A 19,711-nucleotide genomic window follows, 5' to 3' on the forward strand; every position below is an offset into this window, starting at 1 on the left:
ATGAATCCTGCTGATACAAGGAATGCTGCTGGAGACGGTTAAAACTTGATGGACATAAACTAATAAGAGAATCCCCTCAGATGATTTACATCAGGATGGCTGTGTACAGGGTTTGGTACAATGCACAGCCATGAATGATGTGGACATTTTTGCAGTTTGGGTTGCGTAAAAGCACCCAAAGCACTCAGGAACAAGGTCAGTCTTTACCTGCTCACACAGAAGCTGATTGTCTTCAAAAGGAAATTCTCTTAGGCAAAGCAATGTTTGGTCTTAGTGAGTATTTAGCTCACAGATTTAGTATTTAAGTCAATATCACTGCAGTCAGGATACATAAATATTGTTCCCTTAGGAGCACTCAGAAGATCAGTGCTTGAAAAGAAATTGGGTGTGGTTTTGAACATGCTGACGTATGAACACCAAGTCTGACGGTGCTCTGTTTTCTGACACAAAAAAAAACCAAAAAACCCCATAATTTCAGCCAAGAATTAGCTAATAAAGTTGATTTTTACTGGAATTTGAGTCATGGGAGAGAGCATTACTTCTGAGTTTTGAAAAGAAAACCAAAGACAATCAGTTTCATAAACTGATCTTCCTTCTGGTTAATGTTTTTTGAAAGGCAGACAGTTCTAGTAGTTAAATTATGAAAGTGTTGAGGGAGAAAAGTCACAGGTAATTACAGGGGGAGACACTTCATTGAGTTTAGCACTTGATCCAGATCTCCATCTGTTTGGTGGAGGTATTCATACTGGCCCTCATGGCTTTTTAAGCAGTCTCTTCCAACAGTCTTGACCGCTTAGATACCAGAACATGAGTGAAACAATGCATTTGAGATATCCTAAGGAATTGCTTATGGCTCCTTCTTGATAACAATTTGAATATTTTTGTTTCCTTACACAGATGAAATCAGCTCTTACTGCACAAGTTCTGCCACTCAGCCAGTTAGCATTGATCAGATTGTCTCAAACTGAAATGAAAAAAATGTATTTTCTGTTCTTAAAGTAAAGTAAGGCCCCAGCCAAGCTCCATTGTTCAAGTTATTTTCTTCTTGTTTAGATAGTGTGGTACTGAAAGCATTTAAAGCCATGTATGTAGACAGCATTATGAACTCACTAGGTCTTGTTATAAAGCTGATATCTCACGGCTGACGCTGTACAGTAACTGAGTGTATAACACTCAGTTATATTAAACTCTGGGTAAATTATGTACATTAAATTCTAGGTAAAAAAGAGAACAAGTTCAAATGATTTCTCCATGTTGTCATCCTCATGAATATTCACATCCACTTTTTAAAGTCAGCATGATTAATTACTATATGAATACAAGCCTAACATATTTTTCCAATTTGTGAACCACATTTTTACCACTGTGTAGTAGTATCATAAGTAATTTTACTACTGTGTAGTAGTATCACAAATTACTTTTTCTAGGCATTTTGATCTGCTTTCTTACCTTCTGACATGTTCTTATATAGTACCTTACACAAAGAGTTAATAAAAAAGACAAAGTCTCTAAATCATACCAGTTATGACTTTAAGGAGAAAAACATTAATTATAAAAGTAGAACACTGGGATGAAATACCTCACAGGATTATATTAAAAAGACAAATATTGGGGAACAATGTCTGGAGAAAGGCAACACAACTATGGAGAACCAGACCAGTTTTATGAAGTGCTAATTTTTTTAAACATGTGTTTCTGTGTTAAAATTTTCAGTTCTTGGCAGAATGAAAAAAAAAAAAACAAACTCCACCCTCATATCTTTTATGTAGTAAAAACGTATGAAGTAGTAAAGCAGTGCAACTGCTGCATTTCTGAAAACCTCCGATTTTTAGATGTGGAAATGTCTTTCTTAGGCTGATACATATCTGGTGGCCCCCAGAAGGGAAAATGTGGCTATGAAGAGATATTTGAGATTCAGAACACACCTGCAGCATGTGGGAAGCATGTGGCAGTCCTCAGCTTCCAGTTCAACGGGAAAGCTGAAATGGAAGAGTCATTGGCACTCAGAGCTGCAAAATCCCTCCTCTGGGAGGTGTCAGCTCCACCTGACCTCAGTGTTCAATAAAAACTTTTTGCTGAATGACATGACATCACTGATCTGCAGGACGTGGTGAGGTGATAGCTCAGTCCAGTCAGGAACACAGCAATACCACTGCATTTGGATGGGATGTTCTAGGCATTTCTGGAAAAATGCATCCTAATCCATACACTGTCATTGCGCACATCTTCAAAATTATTATTACGATAAAAACCCAGGATGTCCTACCTTTACCTCGCACCTGACTTACACTAAGAACAAGAGTAACTGTATTTTGCCTGTGTGTTTAATATTATCCTCTCCCTTGAACAAAAAATCCAGCATAATTTGCAAAGTATTCATTTTTCAATGAGATTCCTGTGTCTGGCAGGAGTAGAAATGGTTGTCTGAAAATATTTCATTAAAGTTGTCTGCATAATTACCCTGAACGGCTGTTACTGATTTTGTAGTCTGCAAATGAAAGCATTTTGCTGAAAGACTGAATCGCCCTTCACAACAAGAAAAACTTGATTAAAATATCCTGCCAAGGTCAGAGTTTATTGGCCTTGAAGAGAACATTAACCACCAGGTTCCCTGAGTTAAAATTGCCTGCTACTAAGGCCTTTCTGGTTATTGGAGAAGGAAGAGAATATTTTGTGTCTGTTCCAAAGTAATTAAGCCCAATTCCCTGTTTTTGTCAGAGCAGGATGCTCAGCCCTAGGGAAGGAGCTCTGTTACTGCAGTGACAGAAAGCATCCTCAGGTCTAATGATCCTGTTGTGGGTGTCACACATGGAGAAATTGGGAAGAGACAAGATGTTCCATGAGCAGGCACAGAATTTAGGATGGATTCAGATGCAATGTTAGAGACAGGACTCTTCCACCTCTTAATGATGCTCCAATTATTCAGTGAGCATTAATTAATCTCTGTATTTACTTACGTATTCCTATATTACATCCATTATTTTAATGTGCACGACATATCTAGGAATTGTCCTAAATAGTCCCAAAAGTTTCTGAGACATATCTTTTAATGTATGCAATTACTGAAATATTTCCTTAGAGCAAGAACAATCAAGAAAATTCTTATTCTCTGTAATTAAGTGGTATATGCACATTTATACAATAGACATAATGTAAAATAACACTGCTCCTCTGAATATGTATATATATACATGAAAATAAATGAATCAGAGCAGGTTAATGACATAAGATGAAGAAGATTAAAGGTGAAGTAAAATGAGCTGATGATGACCTAAAAATATTTTTCACTGGGCAAAAATAACCCCTATTCAATCAACAGATTCATTCTTCTTTGGATTTTTGTCTTCAACATCACTTTATTGGCAGCACAGTCTCTCCACCACTTGTTACTCTCTTGGGAGAGACAATTGGATTCTGTCATTTCTTCATTGTCTATCAACAATATTAATGGCTAATATTTGATCCATCATATCTGTTGTAAACTACAAATATAAATACCTGAAACTGTGGCATTTCAGACTACATAAATAAATATACTACATAAATAAATAAAAATAATTCAGACTAATCCATCAGCCTCAAGGCAGATATCATTATACATATGAAATTATTTACTTCTTCTGAAATTGGGGGTGAGAACACTTTGCATCATAGTCAAAACTAGGAGCAAGTAGCATTTAATTATAGAAAGTAGGGCATGAAAAGACCTTGATAAGTCACTTAACCCATGCTCCAGGGCCCTGGATATTGCCTAAATCACTCCTAAAAATTGCCTCTCTAAACTGTTTCATTATACCTCAGAGTAAAACCTTCCAAGAAAAATGAGGTTATTTAAGATATTTTTCTTAGGTTGTTTTTTCAAGGTTTCTCCTATTATCTAATGTAACTATTCCTTAGAATAACTTAACACATCATCTCATGAGAGCTCATAGATGAAACAAAGAATAATTGATTTCTTCCTCTCTGTAGCAACCCCTTCCATATTTGAAGGCTGTCACAGCTGTCTCTTTATTCTCCTTTACTAGAGTAGTCCTCTATCCTGCAGAAGTAGTGAAAATAAGCAGGATCCACTGTGACTGAAAACAGTATGTTTAAAGATCATCAGTGCTTTCTTGGGAGAGGGTTAGTTTCTACTTTTATTATTTTTAAAGGATAGTATCTATTGCTCAAAACATTGTTCTAACTTTGATAGACCAACTGCCTGAGGGTAAACCTGCCTCCAGCTTTCTTTGGCACATAAGACTGCTGAGAAAGCCCTGGGGAGAATTTTTTTTTGCTGGTAGAAAGACATGTAGACCAGTAGAAAGATTACTAATATTGTTCAAACTCTTCCACCTGTAATATTGCACAGACCACAGAGATCTAGGGAGTGGAGAAAGAATTGGTCCCCAAAAGAAGCATGGAGTGAGCATGTGCCTGATGTTTCCTGTAAGTTTGTGCTCTGGCGGTGCTTGATGTCTCTAGATGGGGATGGGGAAGGCAACACTGCTACTTTGAGTTTTTGATTATATGATGGTGATAAGTCCATAGTGCAACTCTCATGAAGAAATGAGATGTGGTGACATGGTGGACTCTGTAATTTTAGGTTTATGGTTAAATTTGATGATCCAAAGTGTGTCTTTGTCAGCCTAAATGATTGCATGGTTCTCTGACCCAGGCCTGCAAATCCCTCCCATGACTCGAAGCAAGAATGGGCTGAAGTGTGTGCAGAAGGCATGGCATGTCAACCAGGTCTCACCCTGTGATCACAGGAGATGTGCCTCTCACATGACCATGTAACCGTGTTCAGTCTGGATTCCCATGTTAGTTCTGACCTCCAGATCCTCAGTATATCTTTGTATCTGTATTCTTGAAACAACACCTGTACTGCTATCACAGAATCAATGAGTTTGGAAAGGACTTCTGGAGATCATATTGTCAGATCTTCCTCAAAGCAGGATCACCTGCAAGTTCCTTAGGGTCTTGTCCAGTCTGATATTGAATATTTCCAACAATGAAGACTTCACATCTCTAGGCAAGCTGTCATAGTACTCATTCCCATTTAGAGCAAAAAAAAAAAAAAAAAGAGGGTTTTTTATGTTTAAGTGGAATTTACTGCATTTCAATTCATGCACATTGACTATCATCCTGTCTCTGAGCACTGCTGAGAAAAGTTTTGCTCTGTCTCCTTAGGTTAGAGTAATCTATTTATACATAATTATCAGATTACCACGCCCCACACACCCCTGTTCCTTCTCAGCTCCAGCCTGAGCAGTCCCAGCTCTCTCAGCCTTTCCTCGTTTGGCAGCTCTTCAGAACTTTTCCCTGGACTGACTCCAATATGTCCATGGGTCTCCTGTGCTGGGTAGTCCTGCACTGGGTCTGGCAATCCAGATGTGTTTTCAGAAGGACTGAATAGAGAGGAAGGACTGCCTTCCTCAACCCCATGAGAATTTTCTGCCTCAGGCAGCCCAGGAGACCATTGGTATTCAGCCTGTTGGTTCATGGTCAGTTTGGTGTCCACCAGGCTCTCCAAGACCTTCTCTGCAAGAGTTGCTTTCCAGCTGGTCAGCTGCCAGTCTGTTGTGGTGCATGTGGCTATTCCTTACTGGGTTCAGAATGTTGCACTTCCCTTCTGCTGAATGAAGCTGGGGAAGGGGCTGGAGCACAAGTCTGATGAGGAGCAGCTGAGGGACCTGGGAGGGCTCAGCCTGGAGGAAAGAAAGCTCCTGGGGCACCTTATCTCTCTTTACAGCTCTCTGACAGGAGGGTGTAGACAGGTGTGGGTCAGTCTCCTCTCTAGGTAGCAAGTGGCAGGACAGTAGGAAATAGCCTCAAGTTCTTCCAGGCAGATTTAGATTGGATATTAGTAAAAATTTTGTTACTGAAAGGGTAAGCAGGCATTGGAACACGTTGCACAGGGACGTGGTGGAGTCACCATCACTGGGACTGTTAAGAAGGTAAGTGGATGTGGCACTTGGGGTCAGGGCTTAGTGGTGAGAACAGTGATGCTGGTGTAAGAGCTGGAATCGATGACCTTAGAGATCTTCTCCAGCCTTAAGGATTCTGTGACTCCATGATGGTCCTGTCAGTCCATTTCTCCAGCTCCCTGAGGTCTCTCTGAGGGGCAGGACGGTCATTTGGTCTATCAGTCACTCCTCCCAGTTTGGTGTTGTCTGCACATAAGATTATTAAACTCTATTGAGTTTGGTGGGAGTTAGTGAGTACCACAAGACACTCTTAAAACTATTTAAGTGATTTAAAGAGCTTGTGGAGTGTTGAAATTCTCTCTCACTACCTTGCTATATTTTTAAGTTCCTAGATCACTTTGAAAAATGGGATTTAGGCCAGACGATTATCCTAAGAATAATTTCTGTGACCACCTATCCTTCCATGTTTTGGAGACAACAAGTTTTTATACAAAGTCTGTAAGAAAATCTGTGGGTTTTTCTCTGTATGTATGTTTTTTTATGATTTGTAGTTTTAAATTATTTCCTTATTTGTAGGATGCACTAGCATTTTCTTTTTTCCTTGTCTGAGATTCCTTGAATTGTCATTCTGTAGTATGTAGTTTGACTAAACACCTTTCAAGTTCTCTTAAAATCTGCAGCTGTTGGATCACTGTTGCTGTTAGCCAGAATATGACAGTTTGATTTCCAGATTATGTCTTAATGATAGCAATTAGAAAAACATCTCTTAATTAATGGTGTGCATATTTTCCATTTTTAAATTGCACCTATAAACCATCTTCAGATATACACAAATGTTAGGGACATAGTAAATATTGTTTTGACTTGCAAATGTAATTACTGAGCCCGAAAGCAAGTTACAAAAAAGCAAATAAAACATAAAATTTCACAGCACTGCTTTAGCTGAGTATTTGCTTCATATGATAAAAATGTATGTAAATCCATGAAGTGGTCTGAACCTTTAGAATTTTAAATATGAAATCTTGCTAGATATATACATTTCCTTTAGTTAAAAAAAAATAAAACAAAACAAAATAAAACTACTCTGTCAAGTAAAAAAAAAAAATCTACTCTGCCGAATTACAGGAGTTTTGCATAGCAGACAAAAACAGAAATGATCTTAAATCCTCTTCCTTCTTGTACACCATTAGAAGTGTCCTTCATTAAATTCACTTGGATAGACCATTTGTAAACTCAGTGTGGAAGTTAGCATGCTTTGGTGTCATGGAAAGCAATCTGGCCAATAAAGTACTGTTAACTGCTTGAAGAGGAAAGGAGCATATACCTTAACAATCTTTGTACAAAGTCTAAGGGACATTGAATAGCTTAATCTTATACCAATCTTTATGTATATGAGAGTTTTCTTGAGTTTAAAATAATTGACATGCTAAGGTGCATTCTTTTACACATGTTCTCCAAAGTCACATTGCCTCATAGAACTCTGTACTTAAAAATTTTGGATTTTATTGTTTTGATTGTTGATAATATTTGAAGTAACTGAATGTTTGTGTTAGATAATCTATCACGCAGTGTTAGCAAAGAAGAGTGGCTGTCATCAGAAAATGTACCTCAAGAATAACCACACACAAGTATATTTTTAAAGGGAAAAAAGGAATAAGTCATTGAAAAAATAATTTCTAAGCATGAAGAGCTATTGAGACTATGAGATTAATGGGGGCCTACTATCCTTTACCATCACACAGAAAATGGAAACATTTCATGTGTACATCTGGCATTTCTTACAGCCTCTCAGGTGACTAATGGAACACAGCAGACAAAAGCAATCCATTAGCACAAATTAAATACATGTAATAAATTCTTCTCTTCCTATTGTTGTTAGCAAACTGCTTTTACTTCCAGGGTTGCAGAGAACATGCAAATTGTCATAGTATCCCTCAGAGTGACATTTGGCTACATTTTGGACTGTCAACTTTTACAGCAACTTGTAAAACTTGTAGAGCCCTTAGGCAAATTTCATATGGCTTAAGTTCTGTTTATGTCTCAAGAATTTTCACTGGCTTCTCTCAAGGACCTCCAGATGCTGTAGGAATTTACTGTAAATCTCTCAGACCATTTTGACATATACTACACCCTTAATGTTTCAATAATACATTACTATAAATAATCATAGAATCTCTTAGGTTGGAAAAGACCTCTAAAGACCATCAATTCCAACTGTTAACCCAGCAGTGCTAAGCCCATCAGTAACCCATGTCCCTAAGTGTCTCATCTACAGGACTTTTAAATCCCTTCAGGGATGGTGACACCACCACTCTTGTGCACAAGTTCCAGCACATGGCAATCCTTTTGATGAAGAAATTTTCCCCGTTATCTAATCTAAATCTCTCCTGGGAAAATTTGAGGCCACTTCCTCTTGTCCTGTCTCTTGTTACCTGGGACAAAAGACAGACCCCCCAACAGCCTCCTTTCAGGCAGTTGTACAGAGTGATAAAATTCCTCTGGATCCTCTGCTCCAGGCTGAACACCTCCAGCTCCCTCAGCTCCTCTTCATCTTACTTGTGGTCCAGACCCTTAACCAGCTCTGTTGCCCTTCTCTGGACACTCTTCAGCCCCTCAATGTTTTTCTTGCAGTGAGGGGATTGAAACTGGACATGGGATTTGAGGTGTGGTCTCCCCCAGTGCCCAGCACAGGGGGGAAATCTGTGCCCTGGTCCAGATGGCCACACTATTGCTGATACAGGCCAGGTGCCATTGACCTCCTTGACCACCTGGGCACACCCTGGCTCAGCTTCAGGCAGCTGTTGACCAGCACCCCCAGTATATGACACCTACTATTACATCTTCTCAGTACAGGTGGATGTTAGAGTCACTGACGATCAGGATAGGATAGGATAAGAATAGAAAGAGAATGTTTCAGTTTCATGGGACCTACAACAGACTTCTAGTCCAACTGTCTGACCACTTCAGGGTGGTTAAAAAGTTAAAGCACATTATTAAGGTTATTGTCTAAATGCCTCTAGATACTGACAAACTTGGGGCATTGATCACCTCTCTAGAGAGCCTGTTCTAATGTTTGAACACACTCTGGGTAGAGAAATGCACCCTAATGTCTATTCTATGATTTCCCTGATCCAGCTTTGAACCATTCCCACGTGTCCTGTCAATGGATCCCAGGGAGAAGAGCTCAGCACCTCCCTCTCCCCTTCCCTTCCTCATGAAGCTGTTAGAGAGCAGCAAGGTCACACCTCAGCCTCCTCTTCTCCTAACTAGACAGAGTTCTCAACTTCTCCCTATAGGATATACCTTCCAACTCTGAAAAGAATTATGTGGAACCAGGTCTTTAAAGAAAGAATAAAGTTAAATGCATGCATTCTCACTATATTCAATGGATTCTTATTTCAACAACAATGTGAATGGCTGAAAGAAACCAATGCAGTATTCCTCTTTTAATGCATCACAGAAGATGTTGGGATGTTTTTACAGGAAAATCTCAAAGCAATTGAACATATTAGTCATTTATTACAGCCTGAGAAAGCCAAATTTTCAAATCAAATGAAGCTCTGAAATGCATAAAGATGTGTGTGGGTCGTCACAGACCAGTGATTAATGTAATGATGGAATGGGTATAATCCTCATTCCCAACCCCTAGCTGAAATCCGTGGTGAATATTACTTCTTCCTCTAAAAGAACATGCATATCTACACATTAAATTGTACTGAGCATGTGTGGGATGATTTCTATGCCAATTATAATCCTGTCTGGTATGCTTATGAAGCTTATTAATATCAGCAAGCATTGGAGGTATTTTCCCATATGACAAGAGGATCATAATATATAAGAATGTGTATATCCTCATCTTATGCCATTGAGTAATTTCCTTGAGATTTAATAATTTTTTTTACCTAAGATCCTATCTCCAGAATTATATAACCTCTGTTACACCATGTAATGTCATGTAGCTTTTATGTGCTGATAAATTTTCCTTTTTTAAAAATTATTTCTTCTTTGCACTGTGGTGATAGTTATGGATTAATGAACCAGCCTTCTACTGTGGCTACTGATAGCTCCATCCCTTAGTAGTTCTAAGGTAAATGAAGCAGAAGAGTTTGAACAAAGGAGAAATAGTAAAGTGCCTGAAGATTGGATCCACCCAAAAACATAAACTGATCTTCAAAATTAAGATTCTGACACTATTGAATGTTTCCCTTAATACCATTAAAGAAGTATTTCTGCATTTTATTTTTAAGAGAAAGGAAAGATGGAGGAAAATACAAAACAGAAAAGTGATGATTAAATCAAAATCGAAAAATAAAATTGAGGTAAAGAAATTATATTTTTGAACTCAGACATTACTTCACTTATATTGGGAGTTCCTGTTATCCATATTAAAACTAATGCATCATATAAAATTATAACACCAACATCAGACTATTTGGAAGAAGTAAAATTATTTTTGTAATTGTGAAAAAATTGGCTTGTGTTAGTTTTGATTTTTTTTTTTTTTACACTTATATACTTCAGGCTGCAGCAAAGGTTAATTAATTAACTCCACAGACTTCCCCTCTCCTCTAGGGCTAACTGCATGAAATCTTGCAGCAGAAGAAGCTGGCAAATGAAATAGCAACACTTCTTAAAATAGTTGCTAATAAATACAACTTGTATGATGAGACATTTCTCTGTCAGCCAATGGCCGCCTGGCTTTGCACTTCATCCTGTGTACAATTCCTGATGTTTTTGTTCTAGATTAAGAAGCACCACACTGGTATCTCTGTCAGCAGACCTGGCTGTTTGGAGAGATAAGCATGACAGAGCTCATTCAGAGAGATTCCTGGAGGAGCTGGATGTCCACATTTGTGTTCTCTTTCAGAAGAGCTGAGGATTCAGAGCACTTCCCCTAAAGAGAGTCCTGAGAAGTCATCTTCATGGTTCACCTAAAAATCCTAATATCTATGGGATTCTTTATATTACATTCTCTAGGCTTTAAATCAAGCACCTAAAAGAAGATCTTGGAAGCCTGTAAGTCAGGTCTTAATAATATCCCTTAGAAAAATCTTTTGTTTCAAGAAATGCCAGATCGTCAGGATTTTTTGTGCTTGATCACTTTTAATGAGCCAGGTCTCTTCCATCCCTGGTTTGAATGACTGAGGCTGCTAACAAAATGCTCAAGATTCACTGCAGCACTAACCCAGTGATTTGCATTCATCTCTCTCCTTGGGTCAGACTGAAACTCTACAGTCCTTTCTGCACTCATGATAGACACAAGCTGCACTGCACCAAGAACAGAGCAAGTAACAAACCTTGTCTTTGTAAGAAAGGCAAGATGAAGAAAAAATGGCTTATAAGTCACAAAGCAAGGTCCTTGAACAGCTCGTTTGCAGACACACAGCTACTACAGTTTAATTCAGAAGTCCATGGTGAATGCCACCATACCCTTGCAGATCCTTATACAGTACACAAAAAGACTCTGGAACTATGAAAGGCAGGGAGTATGTCTAAAAAATCTCAGCTTTCCCTAGGATTTAGAGAATCACTGTGATGTTTTTCCCTATATACTTGGGATTTTTAGGACTCTGAAAACTAAGTTCAAGATTCATTATGTCAGAGTGGAGATCAGACTGTACAGTTTGCTGCTTGGCACCTGTGCTTGAGGGAATGATTTAACAACATTATATAAAACACTGAAATGTTGAGCAAGGACACCTCCAGTGATGAGTTCCATAAGCAGTTGGTTACAGACTCAAGATTATTATTTTTTAATTTTTTCTTTTTACACATTGAAACTTAAACTTTTATCTTCACAGAAGAACAGTTGTGTTAGAAATGAGGGAAGATTTGCTTCAGAAACTCTCTGGTGAGGTGAGAGACACAGACTTCAACCCCCTCTAGGGAAAAAGACTTGTTCTACCACAGGAATATTTTCATTACCACATTTGTTACACAGAAGAAAAGCACACTAACCTTCTCTGCTGACTTTAGACAGGTGTTGTGTGTGTGGTACAACTGCAATACGTGTTCCAAGAAGAACAGTGTTTGAATGCTGGGTAGGGTAGGCTGCCTAGAGCTACTGAGGCCCTTTGTGGGATGCATAGAAACAGAAGTACACTTAAGGGCAAGAAATCTACACTTAGAGAAATTGTATAATTGATTGTATAATCACAGACTCATAGAATACCAGGGTGGAAGGGACCTCCAGGATCCTCTGGTCCAGCCTTTCTTGGCAAAAGCACAGTCTGAACAAGACAGTCCATCACTCTGTCCAGATGAATCCTAAAAGTGTCCAGTATCAGTCAATCCACCACTTCCTTGGAGAGATTTTTCTCATTGCAAATATTTTTCATCTTGTGTCCAATCATAATCTCCCCAAGATTTATTTTTCCAGATTACCCCTCATATTTTCTTTAAGATTTTTATGTAAAAAATGAGTCTGATTTTGTTGTCATTCTTTAAATACTGGAGGGTAAAAATGTCTCCCCTAGGCCTCCTTTTTTCAAGGCTGAACAAGAACAGTTCTCTCAGCCTTTCCCCATATATCAGGCTTCCCCCTTTTTGTTCATTTTTGTGGCCTCTCTTCGGACACTGTCCAGCCAGTCAGCACCTTTCTTGTATAGCTGGGATCAAAACTGAGCACAATATTCCAGGCCAGGCAAATGCTGAATAAAGTAAGATAATGACTTCTTGATCTCTGCTGGGGATGTCCTGGTCGATGCATCCCAGCCTCCTGCTGGCTTTCTCTGCCCCAGCTACACACTGGTCACTCATTCTGAGCTTTTTGTCCACCAGGACCCCAGATCCCTTTCCAGCTGCTTCCCAGCCAGGCAGATTCCAGCCTGTGCAGCAATCCTGGATTATGTTTTTTCAGATGCAACACCTTACACTTGTCCTTGTTGAACTTCATAGGGTTCTATGAGGGAATTCATAGAACTCTGTCTACAGAGGGTTTTCTAGCCCACTCTTCCAGACAATCCAGATCTTCCTGCAGGGTGGCTTCTCCTTTTCTTACTCAGTTTGGGACCATGGACAAACTTTGTAAGGGTACACTTAATCCCATTTTCCAGATCACTTATATAGATAGTAAGCAACGTTGAGCCCAATATTGATCCCTTGGAGACTCCACTTGTGACATTGAAAAGGAACCATTTGTCACCACGCAGTGGGTGCTGCCTTTCAGACCATTCCCCACTCATGGCACTGACCACTTGCCCTGACCATTATAAATTGTGTTAGCACAATGTTGACAATGTGACTACAGGAATGGAGTGCCAGGCAGGAGCTGACTAAGGATTTTCAGGTTTGGAGCTTTCATCAACCCAAACTTTAATTTAAAAGCATAATTTATTTGCTGTTTACTAAATTTTGCCTTTTGTGTGAAACACGCTAGATTATCTCATGTATAGCCAGATATTCTGGAAATAAGGAAAAGCTAAGGAGAAATTGTTCTACCCTCTACCTTCCCTGCCTTCTGGAAAAAGACCAATCCCTTGAACAGTTCTAGTTTTGCCACCTTCTTTTTCCTGTTCCCATGACATCATTGAAGTGCTGAGAAGTGCAGTAAGAAGCTGGAGATGTTTATCCCCTTCAGACTTCTGTACAGGCTAATAAGGATCATTCAAACATGATCTGCTGTTAACTGTGAGCTGTAAGCGCAGTGCTCTGGTATGGGATTATTTTGCATTAGATGTTGCTGTTTGGGACCACATGCTTTTTTCTAGGCCATGAAAAACAATAAACAAGCAATAAACAAACCCTTGAAAGCAACCCAGAAGTTTTGACAGCAGAAAAAATTGACATCAAATCTAGCGAGGTCAGTTTTAGTGAGAACAAGCACACTGAGTATTGTAAGTTGAAATTCACTGATGAAAGCAGGTTTCATTCATGTTTTTGCCTGAGTTCCTTCATATTGGAGACAATTAATCAAATTGTAAATATACTTAGTGCATTTGCCCTACTTAGCACAACAATGATGCAGCTGCTTCGGAGAAAATTGTATCCAATGCTAATCTAATTAAGCTGTGACCTACTGATACTGGTCAGGTGATATTACAGGATATAAAAGGAAAGAAGTTTGTAATCCAGTCTAAAAACACACACTCACTTTATAAGTTGTCCACAAAAGACTATGGCAGAAAAACGCATAGCAAACAATGCTACAAAAGCAAACATGAGGAGAAAGGTTGAGTGTTTGATTCTGCTTCTCAAATGGTAGCTAGCTTTGAATTGTTCATGTTTTACAGATAGAATAGATTTTCCACAAGCATTTAGCAGAAATTTTTAAGAAATAAATGTATTTTGCATATACTCATATACTGATATCTATGATCAGATTTTGGAAAACATGTAGCTGAAATACGCATGCAAAAGCTGTCAGTTTCCATTGTACAATTACACAGATTTATCTCTGTAGGACTCCTTGTGACTTCACAAATTCTGTCTTTCCCTCTATTAATAACCCTGAGAGAGGATCTGAGGAAAAAAAATAAGCTGGGAAAAAAATCACAGAACTGCCCAGGCTTGGAAAGATAGAGGGAAAAGGATGAGCTTACCCAGTCTTAGTATTACCAACTTCAAGGTTATTTCTAAATGTATTTTTAAAGTTTTATTTAATATGCATAATTTATGACATGGTTCTTTAAGGTATCCCTTACGTACATGATTTAGTAATGAGAGTAGTCTTACTGACTGGTGGAATTTGCTCATGTGAATGAAGAGTGCAAAGGCAGAGGATTAAAATCCAGAGTATGTGTGTATCTTACATAATTTCAAGCCTGTCATAATTCATATCTATATTATCATCTGCCTATGTTACATAATACAAAGGAGCTCTGAGTTATTTGTTCTTCTCCATATGCCTGAAAAACATATGCAGTCTTCAAAATTTTGGATTGCATACTTTGTTACCCAGGAAAAAGTAAAAATGAATGCAATACAAATAAAACTTTCATTTTGGGAAATGTCAGAGACAAACACTACCCCCATCTTGGTATCTGACCAGTCACACAAATCCATGCACTGCATTTGTTTGCCAGTAAGAACCCTCATTCCTCACTTGCTTCCTGACCCAATCTTTAATCAGTATCAGTAAAGCCTTTACCAAAGTCATAGGATTAGTCCCTTTTTCATAGTTCCCCTCAAACTGAGCGGCAGCACCTTCCTCAGAATTTTAGGCTGGAGTCAGTTGGGTTTAAGAGTGATCATATCCCCCCAGAAATACTCAGCACTTAGCAGGATTTAAATTGGTGAGTCTGTTTGTATTTTTGTTCTCGTTAATTTAAGAAAATCTAGGTTCAAGCATTTCTCCTTCATCTTTTTCTAGGACACTAGGGAAGAAAAATCAAGTGACATCTTGCAGCGTTACTGCAATAAAAAAAAAGGTAAACAGAGATAATTATGTGTATTCATGATAGTGCATGAAAACTACAACAAATAGTGAACCAGGCAGCAGTACTGCATGCTTGTATGCAGCATTACTAATGGTTTGACCTGCTTGTGAACAAACTTATCACTGAAAACTAAACTTAATTAAGAGGTTGGGGCAAACACATAGAAGCACTTGATTTCCTTTTTTGTAAATTATTGCAACTTTATGAGTTTAAACAGATGTGTGGCTGACTTATACCTGTGTGACTGAGAAGAGGATCACAACAATTTTGCCCATGGAAACTACTGGGTACAGAACTAAATTGACTCCAGAAATTTTTTTTCTCTTTAGAACTGAATTCAGTATTTTCCCTGTATTAAATCCTGATTTAAAAAACAACAACAACAATAAAAACAACAGTAGAAAATCCATAATTTGTACCATGATCAGAGTTTTACCATCTGCTTTTTCTTCCATTGCATACTTTAATTCATAGGTTTTGTCCAGTGTAAGCATCTGTCTGCATCCTGAGGCAGAGCAAGATGCTCACAGATATTGCTATATAATCAAATAGTTCGTTTAGTCTAGTAAGGCTTCTTTAAAGGGAAGATATGATAAGCCTTGTGATAAAAGAGGATGTTTTGCCTGCAGGAGAAAGAAATATTTGTTGGCCCAAAGATTTCCTACATAACCTTGATGACACAGTCATTTAAATTCTCTGTCTTCACCTGTGAAACAATAGTTCTACATCCTTCATCAGGTCCGCAAAAGCCCCGATCCACTAACGCCCGAGAGGGCTCAGCAATCCTCCACCACAGGTAAGAAAATGGTGCAACACTAGAAAGTGTCAAAATAGGACCGTGCCTCACGCGGGCATCAGGTCCAGCACCTCGAGGCCGAGCCCTGGCCCGCCCTGGGAGGGGTGGCCCGGGAGGGCGGGGGCCGTGGGTCGAGGCCGCAGCGGGGAGCGGGGCTGCAGTGGGGCTCGGTCCCTGCGGGGAGAGGAACGGGCTCGGTCCCTGCGGGGAGAGGAACGGGCTCGGTCCCTGCAGGGTCTCTAGCGGGCGGGCTCGGTCCCGCGGAGCCGCTGGAGGGAGCCCCCGGGCCGCGCCGCGCCGCCTTCAGCACCGCGCGGGCGGACAGCGCCCCGGCCCCGCTCCCCGCCGCGCACCCCGCGCTGCCCCCGCGCCCCGAGCGGCGGCTCCCGACCCCTCCGAGCTCCCCGGACATCGGGTTGGGAGCCAGCCCCGGGGCGGGGAAGGGTCCGGCCTCTCCCGCAGGGGCTATGTTAAGTGGTCCCTGGGCAGGCGGGGCCCGGTGTAAATCGGCACCGACGTGTGACAAGCTGCGCGGATCCTGTTAAGGAGATTTATAGTTGTAGTTCATGAAGGCAATCATCTGGCTGGTAATCTCTCATTGTGCACCGCTCCAAGGTAGTTCTTTCACACAACTGGCTGCAAAACGAAGATATTAGCATCTCTCCTGGGAAATGTCTGTGGGAAATGGTGTGTGTTGGTGTATGCGTGTAGCAGCTAAACAGCTGTGATACTGGTGCGTAATGAGATAGCAGCGCATTACTCACGGCTCCAGGAGAGGACATGGAAGTAAATTAAAAAATCAGCATAACTCACACAGCTTTTGACCCGTCACTAGCAGCACCAGCAGTGCATGGGAGTAGACATGGCGCATGGCTGCAGTTCATTCATCAACACATCACCAAGGGCTGGGCAGCAACTCTGCCACAGCCTAATTGTCTCACATCCACAGGGCTCAGCCAGGCACAACACACCAAAGAAGCTTTTCCCAAAACAGGGTGAGACCAATCACTGGGACATTGAGGTCAGTCAGCCCACAGCAAACAGGTGCATGTAGTAAGGGGATGGACAGGGGTGGGCAAGGGTTTCAGGAGGACCAGGGTCTAAGCAAGGTAGACGTGTCCCAAGAATCATGGACATCAGACTTTCAGGTGCAAGATCACTTCCCAGGTGCACATCCCAACATTCATGTAAATAACATTCCAGCAGCTGGGATTATCTGACAGTATCTCCATCCTTTTCTCCCTGATTCTCTGGAGCAAGCCAAATGGAGATGATAATCTGCTATGAAATATTGATAGCACTGAGCTGTGACAGTGTGGAAAGGGAGGGAGAAGGGAGCAGTAAGAATTGCCGGGATTAAGTTGTCCTAGTACCCAATGTTTTCTTGCCTTGCATGGATATGGGGAGTTTGGTGCATTCTCACTTTTCTGTGGGGGAAGTCATCTGAGTGTGAGTCAGGTGAGACCTGGTTTTAACCCCTCAGACCCTTCCTGACCAGTGCCTCTCAGCAGTCTGCACCACACAACACTTCATCATGTAACCAGCATTCTGTCCTACACATCACTTGAAAGGATTCAGCACAACAGTGTTTGACCACCAGCTGAAAAGGCTTCCTAGTGTCAAGACAGCATAGGATCTCACACCAAATCTCCCAGGGGAACCTTGCTCTGGCTTCACTGAGGTTTCACTGGTTTCTCCTTGCAAAAGAGAAGCAGGCTTCGCTCCTGTTTTCGCATAGCTCAGATCAAGCTGCCCTTCACATATAAAAGTACCAATTGACCTAGCACACTCAGAGTTAAAATGCATGAACAGCAAAAGGGGAGCACTGGGAGAGTTTGGACAGAACAGAGTCATCTCAAACCGCAAACCACTGCTGGAAGTCAGGGAGGGGAATAATAAATGACCCATCCTCCCCACTTGCTCCAGGGGCTTCTCTCCCCAGCACTATTTCAAGGGACAGCAATGTAGTGATATATACAAGCAGGGGGGACAGGGTTGTTAGAAAGTGTCCCAACTCCCAGCTTGAGTTGAAACACTGGGATGGGCAATAGGAGACTAAAGGAGACAAGAAGGTTGATTTTTGCCTATGATCTCCCCTCCAGGTAATAAACTTCTGAGCACCTGATTAAAAGGGATCTTTTGGGACATCCCCCCCACACCTCCTCTCACTCAGGGTGATGGAGCAAGAGGACTGTTCCCACCCTCTCCTCACCACAGTACCTGGTTGAGGGAAGTCACGGCAAACCTGGGGATAACCAGTTGCATGATGAGCTGCAGGACAGAGGTGACCAGTCCAGCCAGGATGGCCCAGGTGAGTGGCAGCGGGAGCATGCTGTAGGTGGCAAAAAGCGTGAAAAGCACATAGCCAATGCCATCCCCAAGGAGGCCACAGCCTAGTCCTGCCGCCAGAATTTGTGTGGCCATGGCCACCCAAGTGACAACACCGCTGTACTGCAGGTAGGTGTACGAGGTCGTGTCCTTCCTGACCACCACTAAGGCACAGATCACCACCTCAATGCCAGTGAAGAAGCCCAGGAGGATGCCCTTAATGGGGTCCATGGGAGCAGAGGCCAGGGTCAAGTGGAGGAACAGTAGAGTCAGCTTGGTCAGCACGTCCAGGATGTTCATGACCACTTCGGATTTGCGCCGTTGACCCAAGAAGTAGCGCTGGTAAAGGCGCTCCAAGTCCCGAGACTTAAAGGAGTTGCGGAGAGTGGGGAAGATGACCCCACGGTATGTATAGCCCCAGTTGAGGAAGAAGTCGGAGTTGCTGGGGGCACAGTCCAGGGGCAGAAAGCCCAAGTCTCCACTGCTACTTGTGCCCTCCGGGAAGACTTTGGTGCCTCCGTTGTTGTGGCGCTCGCTGCCCAAACTCCGTCCGGCTGACTGCCGCCGGAGGTGGTGGTGGTGCGGAGGGTGCGGATGGTGGTTGGGGCAGCAGGTCTCGTCCGAGCTGAAGCCCTTGCCTCCTCCGCTGCTGCTGCCGCCGCTGCTGCTGCTGTGTTCCTGGATGAAGCGCTGCTCGGTGATGTGGCGCACAGCCGTCTGCCACAGCAGGCGCTGGGGTCTGCCGCTGCCGGGGGGAGTCCTGTTGATGGTGTAAAGTTCATCGCTGTCGCTCAGGCACCGCACCTCTGAGAGCTCCATGGCGGTGACTGGCGGGGGGCAGAGCACCGACGGGCGGGGGTGACAGGGGCGGTGGGGGGGCACACACCGTCTTTTGGGAGGGGAGCAGGGGGAGGGATGGAACCGCGGGAGAGGAGGGAGGGGATGTCGAAGGGCGGGTGGCTGCGGCGGGGTGGCGGTGCGGGGATCACATTTATAGACAGGTCCCCGGGTCTGGCGATACCTCTGGCGGCGGGGCTGTTTGGCCGCCGGGGTCCGGTGGGCTGCTGCGCCGGCTCAGCGCAGGCGGCCCGAGCCCCGTGCCCGCTCCCGCGGAGCCCCGCGGAGCCGCATCCCGCGGAGCCCGGCTGCGGCGCGGCCCCGGCGGGCTCGGAGCGCGCCCTCCTCGGGGCGGTGCGCGGGGGTGAAACCGAGCCGCGGGTCCGGAGAGGAGGTGGAGGAGGGAGGAGCGGAGCATCTACAGGCGCAGCCCCGCTGCCCGGTGGGCGATCCTCGGCCCCATC

At 42.3% G+C, this 19,711-nt stretch overlaps 1 protein-coding gene across 1 annotated transcript in view; it reads right to left on the bottom strand.

Annotated features, from left to right (window-relative positions):
- ADCY8 (adenylate cyclase 8) overlaps nucleotides 1–19,229 on the bottom strand; it is a 119,615-nt gene extending 100,386 nt beyond the window's left edge. The window contains 1 exon segment of the mRNA XM_062491787.1: nucleotides 18,303–19,229. Within this exon segment, the coding sequence (XP_062347771.1) occupies nucleotides 18,303–19,229 (927 nt within the window).
- Nucleotides 19,230–19,711: the final 482 nt, after the last annotated feature.

The sequence above is a fragment of the Cinclus cinclus genome, chromosome 1 (genome assembly GCF_963662255.1).
Source record: "Cinclus cinclus chromosome 1, bCinCin1.1, whole genome shotgun sequence".
Taxonomy (NCBI): Eukaryota; Metazoa; Chordata; class Aves; order Passeriformes; family Cinclidae; genus Cinclus; species Cinclus cinclus.